This window comes from Poecilia reticulata, linkage group LG13, assembly GCF_000633615.1.
Source record: "Poecilia reticulata strain Guanapo linkage group LG13, Guppy_female_1.0+MT, whole genome shotgun sequence".
NCBI lineage: Eukaryota > Metazoa > Chordata > Actinopteri > Cyprinodontiformes > Poeciliidae > Poecilia > Poecilia reticulata.
Genome location: NC_024343.1, coordinates 27866323 through 27882635, shown reverse-complemented (window position 1 = coordinate 27882635; position 16313 = coordinate 27866323). Strand labels below are relative to the sequence as shown.

The 16313-nt window shown below is 38.6% G+C and overlaps 1 protein-coding gene across 1 annotated transcript; it reads left to right on the top strand.

The window, feature by feature from the left end:
* Positions 1-5062: 5062 nt before the first annotated feature.
* LOC103475007 (lysophosphatidic acid receptor 6) lies at positions 5063-7482 on the top strand. The gene has a single exon (XM_008426367.2). It carries the CDS (start codon positions 5805-5807, stop codon positions 6858-6860), a length of 1056 nt encoding a protein of 351 aa, XP_008424589.1. The 5' UTR covers positions 5063-5804; the 3' UTR covers positions 6861-7482.
* Positions 7483-16313: the final 8831 nt, after the last annotated feature.

The window sequence follows — 16313 nt, the reverse complement described above, 5'->3', positions numbered from 1 at the left end:
TCATAAACACCCTGTTCATGTGCATTGTAGCATAGTAATAACTGCCACATGGATGACTCTCAAATTGAACTTAAGCAATTTGAAGGCATTCTTTCACTGTTAAGATATTGCAAAATGTGGTTCCGTTTAAAAAAATGAAATTGTAAAAGCACTTCCTGCAACCTCTTTTCAACCTTCTTTCCCCTTCGCTGACTAGCATCTTGGTCTTTATTTTCCGATCTACAAGACACTTTGAAACATGATGTCCGTTGAGACTACAAAACAATATTTTTTGTTTTTTTTAATACACATTTAGTACATGGCTTCCTCATAATCTTAACTTTTGATAACCTATTTATACTTGTGTTCTTTGAACCTACATGCAAATTGTGTTACTATTGCAATGAACACTATACCTTGTTTATTTGCTAACCAAAAATTATTAAAACTCTACAATATGTTATTACGTTAAATTAGGCTTAAAGCTACAATTCTGTGTTTTAGGTAAACTAGATCCAATATCATCCAATTTCAGTTGTTAGAAAATATACTCATATTTGGAAAAAAACAAACAAAAAAACGACTTGGTAAAATTAAAGCCATTAAATTGACCAATAATTCCTCTGTATGAGACCATTTGTCTAACTGCTGGAGGTCGACTTAAACTGTGTCATCAGTTGGACAATGATCAGAAGCAAAGCAGCTACAGAGGAATCAATGTGCTGTTGTGTCTCGGTTAAAGTCCAGACCTCCATGATACACTTATGACATATCTGAGCATAAGTGAATGTTTACGCTTCATTGATAATCACTGACTCATCAGCAATTCTGTTTTTTCTGATTTGTTCTGAGGAAGGTTGCATTATCTCATCAACAGAATCTACTGCGGTAACACGAGGTGGCAAGAAAGCGATGTCTGCCACTAGCTGATTAACAGGTTTCCTACCTCACTGCAACGACGCTAAACAGGAAATGCTGCTCGAGAACCTGTGTTTGTTTCCTCAGGGCTTCTGTTGTAAGATTTTCCTCAACACTCTAGTGTGACAAGCAGTGGAAGTATGAGCATCTGACAAAGTATACGAATGTATGAAAAAATTTAACATTTTCACACTCATTCCCGATTGAATGTAGGTCTGACAATTCCTCTTGCAACAAGTCAATGTGCAAGTTGCCTCACTGTGATCTGAGTATTAGTGTGTTAGTTTTGCTGGCTAGTGAGTGCAACCAGATGGATCTGGCTCTAGTGGAAAGTTCTTTTAGCGGTTGGTATGACGAGAAAAGCGCAATGTGTTGTGTAAATTCAGTATTTTACCATGAACTTGTTCTCTAATAAATGCTCTTCTGATGTGACTTTAAGTTGCAGATGTATGCAGTTGTACTTTTCCCATTTTCAGAGAGCGTTTCTTATTTCAAAAATGAAAAGCATATTTCATTTTCTTGAAAGTTTACGATCTCTGTTAGTCTAGTAGTCGCATCATAATACTGGATGTTTGTGGCCGCGATGTGGCAAAACATGTTCGCCAAGCAGTGGTAGTTGTGTATTAAATTACTGGTACTTTTACTTAAAAAAAAACAATGTGAACATTTCCTTTTCTGCTTTCACATCTAAACACTGTTAAGTTTTGTAGTGCGTGCGTCATCAAATTGCGTGTAACCCTGTTGAGTCACTCACGTTGTTTCCCTGTTGCAGCTAATTTTTTTTGAAGATTTGAACAGCGACTTGTCGCCCCCGAGGTCATCACGTTTGTAACCTCCGTCTGACCACAGTTGTGACGACTCCTCATGATCATCACACCGCCACATCATGATCTGAGTCTGAGCCTTGGGGTTTGTGGGGTGGAGGAAGGTGTCTGACAGCTTCCTGCCATTGTGAGAGATTTAACAACCCAAGGATTTCACCCCCCTTTGTTTTTGTTTAGAAAGCACATAGTTGCATGTGAAGAGCTTGTTTTTTATGTTCTGGATGGAAGTATTTTGGATGTAAAAGACAATGGCACAGAACATTTCGCTGTAAGGCCTTGATGGTGTTTATTTTGCAGCAGATTGACAAAGATTGTTTTCGGGCCATAACACACAGCATGTCCGTTTGTCTCTTTGATTCTCTGGGAGATTTTCCTTCATTTGTTTGACTGTTGCTGGTAACCATGAAGTCATGTTTGTATTAGTCATGACTCTCATCTCTAGAGTGGGCAGAATATTACTGTAACAAACAACACAAGAGTTGAAGTTATCCTAAAATTGCAACATTCCATTCAATCAGAGGAAATCTACAGTGCACAAACACAACATCTTACCGTCTTATTTTTGGTCTAGTTTCTAGTGCAAATATATTGGTATACTGGAAACAATAGAAAACTAACATACAAGCAACTTTTCAGCAAAATATAGGAGCTTGTTTTGAGTCAATAGTTTTTTAACATTGACAAGAAAGTGCTCGTTATAAGTGAATTAATCAGTCAGTAGAACAATATATTTGTCCCATATTATAAATTATAATCTTTTGTTTCACTGGCAGATCATTACTGTTACTTTTTCATCAGTATCAAGGAGTTATTTCTTGATGAAAAGTTACTTGTTATTTCTGTCTTATTTCAGGTAGACGAAAGTTTTGGCACTAGAAACTACATCAAATATGCTTGGTAAGATTTTGTGTTTTTTGGAGTGCACATTCAGATTTCTAGTTTTCAGTCTCTAACTCACAAAATGGGGGAAATTGAGGATCTGAGAGTTCTTTCAGAATAGCTCTCCTCTTTTAAGCGCTGCTTAATGAACAGCTGAGTCTTTACCAGCTGCCAAGAAGACTTCCTACTAAAGGAAACCTTGAATGCAACATTAGAAATGTGTTTTAAAAAGCTGTGTGCATGCACTATTGCACTGAACAGAGAAGGCCTTCTGCTTCTCTCTCTGTCCCGTTCCCAATGTTCCCAGGAAAACAGAAAGCTGTTCTCCTTTGGCAGAGCTGCGGCCCACACAGGCCGTAAAATCGACCCCCATCGGACCTGCGGAGGCAGTCACCTCAGGCACTTCCAGTGTTGCCGGAGACCTTCTGACGCTTCATTGACCCTCCGTCCTTATCTGGGGTTTAACTGATTCTATCAGCTTCTGTCACGCTGCACAGCCTGCGCACTACGTATGTTGACATTACTGGAAGAAAGGATCCAGACATCATATGTAAAAGTAGACGTGCGTCAGAGTAGAAACACAGAGTCAGTAGGGCTCATAAAAACCTTTAAAAAGCAAGGAAATAAGCTTTGTTTAAAGTTCTGATACTAGATCACTCTATCAAAACTTATGTATCCTGCATATTGCAACATTTTATGACGATTTTTCATAACTGAAACAGGAAATACCAAAAATAAATTACATGTAGAACAGGAACATGGGAAGAAGGCAGAACAGGACTGACTTGGAAAAAGTTTTGTTTATTTCAACAAGGAACTGTTGAAATACCAGTAACAGTTAAACAAAAACAACCAGGAACTACATGGTGGCTGTGAAAAAATAACACACCCCTGTTAAAAATTCAGGTATGGGATGTAAAACCCTTCAAACTATCATCCTCCCACATCTTGACAGTATTTGCCGGTTCTACCTGGAAAAAGTCTCTGAATCTACCAAACAGCACTTGGTTCACGTGACCTAATAGATTTGCCACTAAATTTCGATCTAGACTCTGACTAGGCCATTGCAAAGTGATAATTATGCTCTCGTTAAGCCATAAAGATAAATACTTTGACTCATTGTGAAACAGAATAATTAAATACCTCTATATGTAAAGCTTTCAAGCAGAAACCAGCATGTTTGGATCAAAGCTGACTTTATTTCATCCACATTGTTAAATACTTAATTAATTCATTCCTACTTCTTAGTCTACATGTATGGAAAATACTGAAGATTCTTGTTGCATTCTCACAGCCAGTTCTTGTTGGAAAATCATGCGGCTCTCTCTGTTTTTGAGATCCTCCTCCCTGACCAGTTTCAGTCTTTTCTCTCATCTGTTGTTAAGAAATGTTGATCATATCTAATATTTTAACATTTTTGGTGTGGGGACTTTTGTCAGGCACTGTGCATGACTCTGCAGTCTCGAGGCAAAAATTAAGTGTAACGATTCACATGTTTCAAGTAGACCTGAATAGGAAAAGCTCTGACCATTACATATTCATACAAGACTAGAAAACATACAACAAAAGCAACAAAACTGCAATCTAAATGTATAAAAACAAGTATCAAAATTTCTGTAGCTGATGAAAACAATATAAATGCACAGTACTTATATTTACTCTCAGGGAAGATGTATAAGAATTTAGTCTCAACGGACATAGATGTAGATGGATGCACCGCTTGCTCAATGGGATTTGATCATGCTGTGATGATACTTTTCAATAAAATCTAACACAGAGCAACGGATTCTGCCCAAATCAGTCATTTGTGAAAGATTGGGAAGAAGAAACACATGTAAAATTACGTTTGCACTTTACCACTAGCAGGGGAAACATCAAGCATGTGTTCAGATGAAACCAAAGGGGAAATTTTTGTCCTCCAATCCAAATCTTACTCAGCACAAAACCTATTGGACTACAAAGGACCTGAGACTTGAGCTTCCAGGAGGACAGTAACCATACCACCAAAGCATTTTATTGAGTTAGAAAATAACTGTCAATATTTGAGTACTAAAGTCCTGACCCTCTCCATGCAGTGTGACTGAGCTGGAGCTGGGTCTCTTGAGGGGTAAAGAAGGCAGCAAAAGATAAGTGTACAAAGTTTAGGAGCCGACTACAAATTTCATATAAGAATATGCAGAAAACTAAGATGGTATTTTCTTCACACTTTATGTTGAAGTGCGACTTTGTGTCCTGTCCCAGCTTGTGGTTATGATGTCACAACATGGTAAAAAGTTTAAGAGTTTGAACGTTTAACCAGGTTACTGTTCATAAATGAGAAGCACTTCAGTAAATTCCCCCTGAGTGCAGTGTTGTTCTTTGCTGCTCATGACTGATTCTTTAACTGACAGACAAAGGGAGTAGGAGGAGCCACATGGGAGGAGTGTGGGACGGAGCTAGAACAACTGCTTACTCTCTTCCACTAAAAAGTGCAAAACTGTCTGATACCGGCACAAAGGAGAAGTGGAAATCCTGAGTGAGATGAGAAAAAGCCTGCGACGCTGCTCAGAGGAAGAGCTTGAGACACAAGGCTTGTTAAGAGGAAGAAGGACAGGAAAGAGGGAACAGATCATCAAGTCAGAATAATAAAGACTTTCATCTTATTACAAACCCAGAGAGCAAGAAGATTCGGGCAAACTTCAGTTCTACTGCTGGAAGGAAAGATGTTGCTACATGGTCCCGACTCCGGGAGGCATGGACTACTTGTGACACTTTTGGTTCTTTGGAGGTGAAACAATCCAAAACACAGCTCTGAGTCTGGACAAAGGGACAGAATCTATTCATGAGGACAGCCTTCTGAAAGTTTTGAATGAGGATAACCCAACACCTTATGCCAATAATGGACCACACGAGTGAGAAGGATTTTTGTTTGACTCATTTAACTGAGTGAGTCAAAGGGAGTGTGTATCTGGTGGGCTGCAGCCTGGTGAAGGGAGCCCGAGCAGGGGGAGGGGAAGAATCACCAGCCTGGATCTCTGTCCTCTGGGAGGAATCTTTTCAGTGTTCATCAATCCCCAAAAGTAAGTACACCCAGAGAGGAAAGATAATCAAATCTACAATTCCCCAGCCAGAAGAACTATCACTGCTGATGGCTTGACGGTGCCTTGTTGTTTTCGACTGCTCTGGTTTTTGCTTCTCACTCATGGACAGTTGCTTTGTCTCATAATGAATCACACTGCAAGCCCGTTGGACAATTTAAACTGCAGCAAGAATGACATGTTCAAATACCCCCTGTACAGCACAGTCTTCAGCATCGTGTTTGTAGTCGGACTCATCACCAACATAGTGGCTCTTTACATATTCACATGCTCTCTGAAATTGAGGAACGAGACCACCACATACATGATGAACCTGGTGGTGTCCGACTTGCTGTTTGTCTTCACACTGCCTCTGCGGGTCTTCTACTTCATCAACAAGAACTGGCCCTTTGGGGGGATTTTCTGCCAGATCTCCGTCTCGCTGTTCTACACCAACATGTACGGCAGCATGCTCTTTCTCACGTGCATCAGCGTGGACCGCTTCCTGGCCATCGTGCACCCCTTTCGCTCGAGGATGCTCAGGACCAAACGCAACGCCAGGATAGTGTGCGTTGCCGTGTGGGTGCTGGTACTTTCGGGGAGCCTCCCCACTGGGTTTCTGCTAAACAGTACCACAAAGGACACTGATGGGAACACTTTCTGCTTTGAGAACTTTTCATCCAATACCTGGAAATCCCACCTGTCTAAAGTGGTGATCTTTATAGAGACAGTTGGTTTCCTCATTCCTCTTCTACTCAACGTTTGTTGCTCCATCATGGTGTTGCAGACGCTGCGGCGCCCTCAGACCGTCAGTCGTGGGGGAAAGGTGAACAAAACCAAGATCCTGCGGATGATAATCGTGCACTTGTGCATTTTTTGCTTTTGCTTCATCCCCTATAACGTCAACTTGGTGTTTTATGCTCTCGTCCGCACCAAAACCATAAAGGGATGCTTTACTGAGTCGGTGGTTCGAACAATCTACCCGATAGCCCTTTGCATCGCTGTGTCCAACTGTTGCTTCGATCCCATCGTGTACTACTTCACCTCAGAGACAATCCAGAACTCCTTCAAGAGGAAGTCTCAGGCCTCCCGTTCATTTGATGTCAAGTTCTCCGAGGCCATGCAGTCTGAGAGCAGCCCCAGTTTGCAATGGAGCCTAAAGAATCTGAAAGCTAAGGTCTTCCACAACGAGTCTTCTGTATGAAAATTCTCAATGACTTTTATTTGGAGAGTTTTTCCTATTTTGGACTTCATCTCAGGGCAAATTCTTTAAACTATGGATTTAACAACCTCTGCTTTGCAGTATTACCACTTGACCCTGCTCTCACATGTGAGGATTTGTTACGACTACTTACATATTTCTGTCTCCTGTGGATTATACCGTAATTGTGTTTAACACAGTTACTCGGCCAGTGATGATGATCACCGAACTTCAGCACCGTTTTGATATTAACATATTAATGTACCTGTATAGCTGTATATATGTATGGTAAATTGTGGTGCTAACTTTAGAGTGTTATCTATTAAGTTAACAAAGAGCTAAGCTATATGTACAGGGCTTTTTGTATGTTCGGTATTAAAAGTCATTCTGTAATTCACTTTTGTGAATGTGTCATTTTTTGTAAATGTGAATTACAGAATGGAAAAGCAGCCTTGACTTTGTTCTGGGAACATTTCATTGTAGTCTTATGAATGCACTGACAGACTTCCTCATACTGCACTCACGCTATTGTCATGAATAAAAGCCATGTGCTGCCTCATGCAAAAAAAACTGCACTTTGAAACTTTTTTTTAAACATTTGAATAAAGTGTTTTCCTGTTATTTATCACACTGTCATACACCTTTAAACAGGAACTTTTAGAATTATATCTTGGTCAATTTTTTATTTTTTTTTTAAATACTGGTCCCACTGTAGTATTGTTTCTAATTTTGAACTAAATGTGGGAAGCTTGCAGTGCCACCAATAAAAGAGTGAACTTGCATAATTTAACACCAAATGCCCAAATTCAGAGAAATCCAAGTCTTTAAGTTGTTTTTTTTATTGCTCTTTGATTAAATCATATAATGTCTTTTTTTGGAAGACCTAAAGATTAAAGTGCATTCTCACTCCATTTAAACTTCACTTTTATAAATAAAATACAACAAAAATTATGTGCATAGTTTGTGATACAATTCATTGGTCAGAACATACTTTGTTTTTAGTATATTTCTGCAATGTCTTGCAGTCTGAAAGTGTATAAACAATATTGCTTTAGTAAAGAAAATACTATGAATGTATGACCATGATGTATCAATTGCATCATAAAGAGATTAAGAAATTCAAGTGATGCTTAAAATAATATTAGGTAAGCATTCAGGTTACATTTTATTTCAAACTGCTCAATTTGAAATGTTCACAAAATAATAAAACATGAAAAGGGATTCATTAAAAAAAATGAAACCTTGAACATCATACATCAAATACTTGCTGAAAATTATTTAATGGTAATAAATACTGGTGTGAAAATGTATGTATAATTTATTCTGCATTCATCAAAATATTTAAAGTGTTTTTAAGGGTAATTCTTATAACTATGTAACTATAATTGGCTGAAATATCAATGATAACACAAATGTGAGAAATCCAGCTGGCATTTCCAAAAATAAATATATGATTTATATTAGGTAAGTATAATTCTTTTAATATGCACCACAGAGGTAAGAGCTGAGAATCTCTTTTCTTTATCCTGCATGATGTAAAGAAGCGAAAGCTATGAGTTATGATATGTTTCACTTCTCCAAGGGACTTCTCTATGGCTAACTAGAACAGGAAATGCATATGTAATTGTTGCTCACTGACATTTAGAGATTCCCCACAGTTTTAGGTCATCGACATGTGAATCCACATCTGTGCTGCTGAGACCACATCGAAAGTAGGCAAAATCCTCTTAGTAAAAACATTTAAGCACAATGGGTTGATCATAGAAAGAATTGAAGCACCATGGCATTTGTTCCTTTTAAACCTACACTGGAATTTCATTTTATCTCCTGTAACACTTCGTCTTCCCTTCCCTCACAAGGACATAGTGTTTTTGTTTTTGGCTGACGAGTCTGTCTGTAGGCTTCCACCAAACTGGTTCAATTTGTACAGTCAATCAGGAAGACTTTAACTTTCAAAAAGGGATAAAAATAGAGGTGTAATAATTAAAAAATATGTTCAACTAGAGAGAAAATGATGAAATAAGTAGAAATACATTGTTTTCTATGTTTTCGTTTGGTGGAACTTTTTAACAATACAGGTAAAAGTTTATGTAATAGAAACTCATTGTTTGCATTTAGACTGAACCAGTTAGACAGCCCAAGGCATAAGCAAACCATGTAGGATACAAGATTTTTCATGCAGGAAGTATACATCATAAAAATTTTACAGTGTAGTTAGGTTTGCTAAAAATGGCTACTGGATGATGAACAAAGCATAATTTTATGTATTTAGACCCATAAAATAAACCTAGATCTTCGATAGGACATGTACTGTTATCAGTTAGAATTTATTTTATCAGACATTTAGTGTTTAAAAATAATCAGGTGTTTTTTGTTTTTTTATATATATATTTTATGTCTTGTAAAAGAAGAAGTTTGAATTATTTGATGAAGAAGTACTTTGTTAAAGAGGTCAAGGTCTCATGTTTACACACAATAAAATCCACTATACTTCTGGGTTGATAGGATTTTACTGATATATCTAGTTAAGTTCATAAACAATTATAAATGGTGAATTTAAGATTATTATTACTATATATTTCTGATTTAAAAGTATGGTCAAATGCGATAGTTGTCATCATAAATACAGTTCTCATGCAGTTTAATAGCTATGTCAACATATATAAAAAAATTTCTACTCTAGGTTTCAGTTTTCTGATGCAATTTAGGATTTTTTTGCACTTCCATGAAACACGTGGCATTCTGTGCAATTGCAATACATATTTTCACAAAAGAGCTGACGAGCTGAATCTTGTGCATAAACACAAATGAGGAACTGAGTGACAAAAAGTGACAAAAGCTACACTTTGCACGTTGCTGTTGCATGCATGAATGCTATGAAATGTTTTGGACATCAGCAAGCACTTTCAGCACATTCTTCTGCACGCTCTAAGGTGACGGAGTCATTCACAAGCCTTATGTGATCCCAACCCACCGTTGAGCATAAAGGTAAGGTTATAATAACCTTATTTACCACACACAGAAAAATATGGTTATGTTTGAGTTCAGTGCTCTGAACCCAAAAAGACAGAAGCCGATACAATTTATTTTAAGACTAAAAGAAAAAATAAATAACTGCAAGTCACGAAGAACCACTGAAGCAGAGCGTGAGAGTGGAAATCTCAAACTAAAATCTTGCAGAATTAGTCCCCGTTGTCACAGGAAGCAATGTGCTGTGAAGTCAAAGTACCAGGAAACAAGTCATCGTACGAGAAACTAACAGAAGCACATGCTGCTAAAACCTAAAGGTCAGCCAGCGACACTGTATTTAGACCTGGACCAAAATTCAACAGGACACTGTTCTGAAAACAAACAGCTTTCTGGCTAAAAGCTAACATCATCCCTGGTAAGGGCCAAACGTCTGGTTCTGTGTTTACAGTATACAATCTGATCACCAGGCGTTAATGACTGTTAACGTCGCTGCACAGAATGAAGACAGGAACAAGAGCGGATAAATAAAGGAAAACACAACTCCAAACCACTTTAGATAAATGATAGAAAACTTTTCACTCATTCAGCACCAAGAGAGACAATACAAAGTGATTTCTGTCTTAATAGTTCAGATTTACTGATTTGGTGAGGCAAACATTGAGGTACTATTCATGTTAGAGGCAGAGACTGGCATGTTTTGTGCATTCACAGCCGGTATGTTTTCAACTTAACCTTTCCTTCCCAACAGGCTGCAGGATGAGAAAACACAGGCGAGCTGCAGGTTGTCGTCACATATACATTCTGTTCTTCATTCTGTTGGGTGTGTGGACCAGCAGCTTTGTATGATAAATCTCAGTGGATGTGCATATTCAATTTTCTGGACATTTCAATTGTCTAGAAAGGTGAAAGTAGCTTTAATATGAGTAATTATATCTGCGTCTTAAATAGAAATTCACTAATCAGATTCAACAAACAATTTAGTGTCTGACAGACCAATATGTATTTTAAGTTGTTCCACTTTATTTTGTAATGAAGCAGACTAAGTATTATTAAGAAATTAAAACTTAAAATTTTTGGCAAGTCTGGTTAATTCAAGTTGACAGTCTTTTATACAAAGGCTATTTTTTAGCCTTTGTTTGGGTGATCAACTATCAATATAATACCAGAGGCAACGTCACACTGTGTGTATGCGAGAGCAGTCAGCGTTACACAGCTCTGCAGTGGAAAAGAACAATACTATTATACCACAGCAGACTAAACAGATTAGAGTTGACATTGTAAAGTAATGTGATTAATAAGCACAATTAGCACAGAGTTTTGTTAAAGCAACCTCTTAGCACTTATTTGGGATATCTTCACAGATAGTAAAAAGACTGGATTGGATTTTGAGTTTCTGGCCTCCCAGTCACCAATCAGTGCTGGTCTAATGCAGGATCTACAGATTTATCTTTGAAGAGTTCTTTAAACTATTTTCCCGCAACACAAGATCACTAATCTAATGTTTATGCCATCAGCGGTGTCATCACAGCACCATGTCGCTCTTGAAGACCCTAAAGTGTTCTTGATCAAGACTGTCAGCTTTTGGGTCCACATCACCCTGTGATAAATCTGACACGTTTCTCCTCTGATCGTCCTGATGAGCTCTTTGAAGCTCTGTCAGCCTGTATCAGCAGAGCAGTGATTTCTGCTGGAAATCTGACACCAGGAAAGGCAGTTTGGGTTGGGTCAGTTGTGAGGTTGGTGGAGAGGTTATTGTCCTCAGATTCAATCCACATCTTGGGTCACATGACAGGGGGGAGCACCATTTTGCCCAATGGATTTGGGGGAAGGGGCCCACTACATTAGATGATCAGCTATTTTCCTCTCCACACAAAGAAAATTTGGCAGGAAATGGCTGTTATTACCCTGACATGGCTAGTGGCTATTTGGATATTTGCACCGTTCTCTTGTAATTACAATAAACATGCCATATACTTTTGTTCCATCAATTTTGCAGAAAGTGTCGACTTTTATAGCAGTTAGTCACATTCTGTTGTGTTGTTGGGATGGTGGGGGGGGCTATTATTCAATACAAGGCTTGTTTTCCTGGCAAAGATAATGCAATAAAACCACAAAACCTGCCTTCAGCTATCAGGATGTGGTTAATAAGCAGAAAAGGGAAATCTTGCTGTGTTGACACAACAACATCCTGGCTCAATGTAAAACCAGATGCAGGGACCATTAACAAGCTGCAGGATAGAATGAGACGAGATAGCTTTGCCAAATAACGAAGCAACACAGTCGCATGTAATCTGTGTAACTCCCCATTGTCTCCACCATAAGCATCTCTTATCAATCCTCTGGAGCAGTTATGTGACCAGTTTAGCTCTTTGTTGCTCAAAATCTAAGGAATGAAACAGGGACTATGTCTGGCATGTTTAAAATACACTCCCTAATTTGGGAGAACATGGTGTTTATGAAAATACATGCATTTTGTCCAAAGGCTTCAATAGATTCATTTGAGAGGCCCCACATGTAGCTCAGCGTCACACCCAGGAAGCTTAATTTGGCAGCAGCCATTAGCACAACGCCTCAATGTTTCTGTCTTAGTTAACCCGATGAGTCTTCACCTTCAGCCAAGAATCCAGTCTGCCGAGACCTGCTTGTGTCTTAGCACATGAGTCAGGAAGTTCCTGCTTCGTATAACTGACAGAAGATGATTTATAATGGGGCTTGCACCATTTGAGCAACCGAGTGTTTTGATTTGAAACACAAGAGGGAAAATATTGTGATTGCTTCACTTTCAGATGGTGTGTATTGAGACAGAGGGGATGACAGCATCACTGTTACGCATTAAACTCAAAAGCTGCAAGTCCCAACATGCCAGGGTATGTTAAAGGGATTGGGAAGAAGCAGTTCTCACACAGCGATCTGCGCAACTATCTAGGAATTTGAAAATCACCACACACACTTTGGCACACAGTGTTTTTATAGTTCGCACAGCCAGATTAGATTATATAGACATTTAGGATTGTCTCTGCACTCTAAATATTGCTGAATGATTTCTTCACTTCCACAGTGCTCTCTTAACGGTGTTAGTAACAAGTTTGTTCAATAAAAGGGGGAGGAGATGTTATGTAAAATCAACTTTTTTGAGGTTTATTGACATTATATCAACAAATTGAAGTCAATAAAGTGAATAAAGCTGGGAAATATTTATAGTGCTTCATACACACATATACACACATGCGTCCAAAACACTTTTGGGCTATATCTTTATTTTTCACATGTCTTGTTATGGCATTTAATGCAGGGAATAAGAAATGCAACGCCTGTTTGATTTCATGAAATTCAGACTGCATTTCACATAAATACACATGCCAAATTAGTGAAATTCTGTCTGGTGAAATCTCCCCAGAGGACCTAAAAGGAAGCTGTCCACAACCGAACATATCCCAGGCCCCAAAGACCACAGTTGGCCTCAGAACCTCAGACCACCAACCAGAAACTCATCATCCTGCTGAAACAGCACCAAACCAAGGGGGATGGCCACTCCCACCCCTAAAATCATCACCACATCACCAAACCTGTGCATGCGTAGGACATTCCACACCCATCGACTGTTCAACTCAAGCTGTGCCAGAAACAAGGCTCACACAGCAATAAAGCATGGAAAAAGAAAGGAAAGGAAGCCCCAAGTGACTAAAAAATGTATTTAAGGGTGCCTTTAACGGTCAAGTACAGAGAAAATTGCAGTGGACCTAATGCCAACCCCTGTGGGAACCTGCTGGGCTAGAGGTTGTTTTTTTCAACACACTTAGTTTTCACTTTAGAAGTGATCTTAAATCAAGAAAATGTTGCGTTAGTATAATAACACAAACTACTACTGTTTTTTTTTATATCATGAATATACTGCCTCTGTGTAACACACTATATAATAGCACGTCTAATCTTTTTCTCTCGGCAATGACTGTTTGAGTCTGACTCAGCCTGGTTTCACAGAGGCTTTTAAAGAAGCATAAAAAAATAGAACTGGGTGTGTTCAGCTTGATGATACAAGTTAGGCTTTTTGATGCTGTGAACTCCTCCTTCAGAGGGTTAAGAGTGGGACTGAGCGGCCGATGTGAAGACACTAATCCTTTCCAGTAGCTTAATCAGACAGAACAGACCACAAGTGAAACTGACATTTCATGAGAGAAATGAGAGGTTTGTAGTTCCACAGTATTATAGCAACCCTAGAAAACAGCCACATTAAAATTACATTCAGTTCTCATTTTTTATTCTCCTAAAAAAAAAAGAGATAATAGTGTAAAATTAAACTGTAAATTTTTTACGTTGGCTTTTTAAAATTGGCACAGTCATAACTAAAAATATGACTATTTCAGTGTATGGTGAAAGTTTTAAGACTGAGAAATTTAGATTTTTCCTAACTTTGCAGGTTGAGTTTTTATGGTCGCAATTTGATTGAAAAATATCATTAGCGTACAAAAATGTATTTTTGCATTATTTTAGCCCCATCAGACAATAATTATGTTTAACTACTGTAAAGAAAGTGTAGAAAGCCACTTTTCTGTACGAAAATAATTTCTTACAGAAGTGCTCTGGACTGCAGAGGACTGGGGTTCAGGTATTTTCTCCAGTTAAGCTCTTTCAAACTGCTGGAACGTCTGGAAAAAAATAAAAAAGATCAACACTCCCACGAGTCATGCCAGCAGTGAAGGATTAAAAAATAAATAAATAAAAATGTCTAGTGTTTATGTGTTATGAATAAAATAACTTATAATTCCCAGCAATCCAGTGATTTGATGATAGACAATGTTTTTTTCTAGCACGATGAAGCATCCATTCATAATACAAATGTATCTCAGGGACAAAAAGATTGAAGGTCTGGCTGAGAAGCCTGGTCAATCCTCAAATTCAGACAAACTCCAAACATTAATGAATTAAGAATGAGTCAACACCGGTCAGGATTTTAACTTGTATGCCAGGTCAAATTTCAGACATCTTGATTTCTTTTTTCTTTTTTGACGCTTTTGAAAATGAAGTCTGCATAAACATTAATTTTTTTCTTGATTAAGAAAGTTCTAGCCTGTGAGATACTCCACCTCATGTTACCATAGGAACATCTGCAAAGAAGATCCAATAATGCAGAAACAGTAAATTTTGTTTTGAAACCTCTGGTGAGGACTATATAATTAAAGCTTCTGTTCAACCTTCTTGTTTTAGAGCAGTTTCTCCTAGCAACCCTTATAATCCTACAGCACACACTTAAGAAAATACCCAAGTCACCCTCCACAGCACAGCCATAAAAGCCTTTGGGTCAGCCTGTCCTCCATTAGGAATGTCCACAGAGTCTCGTAAGAGCTCTCAACACTTTCCCTCTCTTCCCTGGCAGAATCAAGTCTCCTACATGTTGCACACAAAAATAGTTGACAACACCTTCTCAGCCGACATTTCCCCGAGAATCACATTTTTTTTTCTTTGAGATATGATCACGTCATTTAGCATTTTAAGTTCCTGTTGAAGAGGGAGAAAGAGGTGCTCAACAGACGATTGGCTCAAGACTCCATGTCCTTTTGAACCAGGATCCTGGAAAGGCAACCCCCTAACATTTTGGCCTCAAGGTGGGAAGGACACAGTTCATCGATAGCCCTGAGGTTATCAGCACAGCTCCAAAACAAACCCCACAATTAGCCCCCATGGAACAGACAGATAAAGCCAAAAGAATTCAAGCAGAGCCAGAGCCTGAAATCAGAGTGTCACAAAAATACATAATGGACATCCTGTACGGGTATTTTACAAGGATATCACATTAGGGGAGAGGTTTTGAACCTCCTGCCTAGTTTATGAAGTTGTTCTTGAGAACTTTATGTTTCAGAGACAGGGGCCTGTTTTATATCCAGCTGTCCACAGTGAAAATATGAAAAATATGTGATTAAAAGTGTGCCAAAGCAAAGTAGATAACATTTTTCTTCAGTTCTTGTCTGCTCTTTCGAGCACACTCTGTGCCTTGAAAAGATGATCATACTGCCTTATGTTTCGGCTTGTATTTTAATGTCAGAACCACAAACAACAATATTTATAGGGATTTTAGGTGAGGCTAACACAAAGTGGAGGATAATTGTGAAGAAGAACAAATATGTCATTGTTTTTTGCCTCTTTTATTCTGGTACCCTGTGGATAATTTATCCATTCTCCATGCTAAGTTCTTGATGTGTGAGATTGAAGAAGAGTCAGTAAGTTGAATTAATAAATTCTATTTTATTGAAGGTTTTCTTGGCTCTAGTGGCCTTCATTTGACAGCCAACCAGGCACTGAGAGAGGGGGAAGACATGCGGCAATATCACCAGGCTGGGAATCAAACCAGCGACAGCCGTGTCAAAGGACTAAGACCTCCACACGTGGGCTGCGCTCAACCCCTGCACCACCACAGCACACCACAAATTCTGTTTATAAATACCAAAATACATCTGCTCCACTCCCCTTGCTACCTTTAGGAGTTAGCAG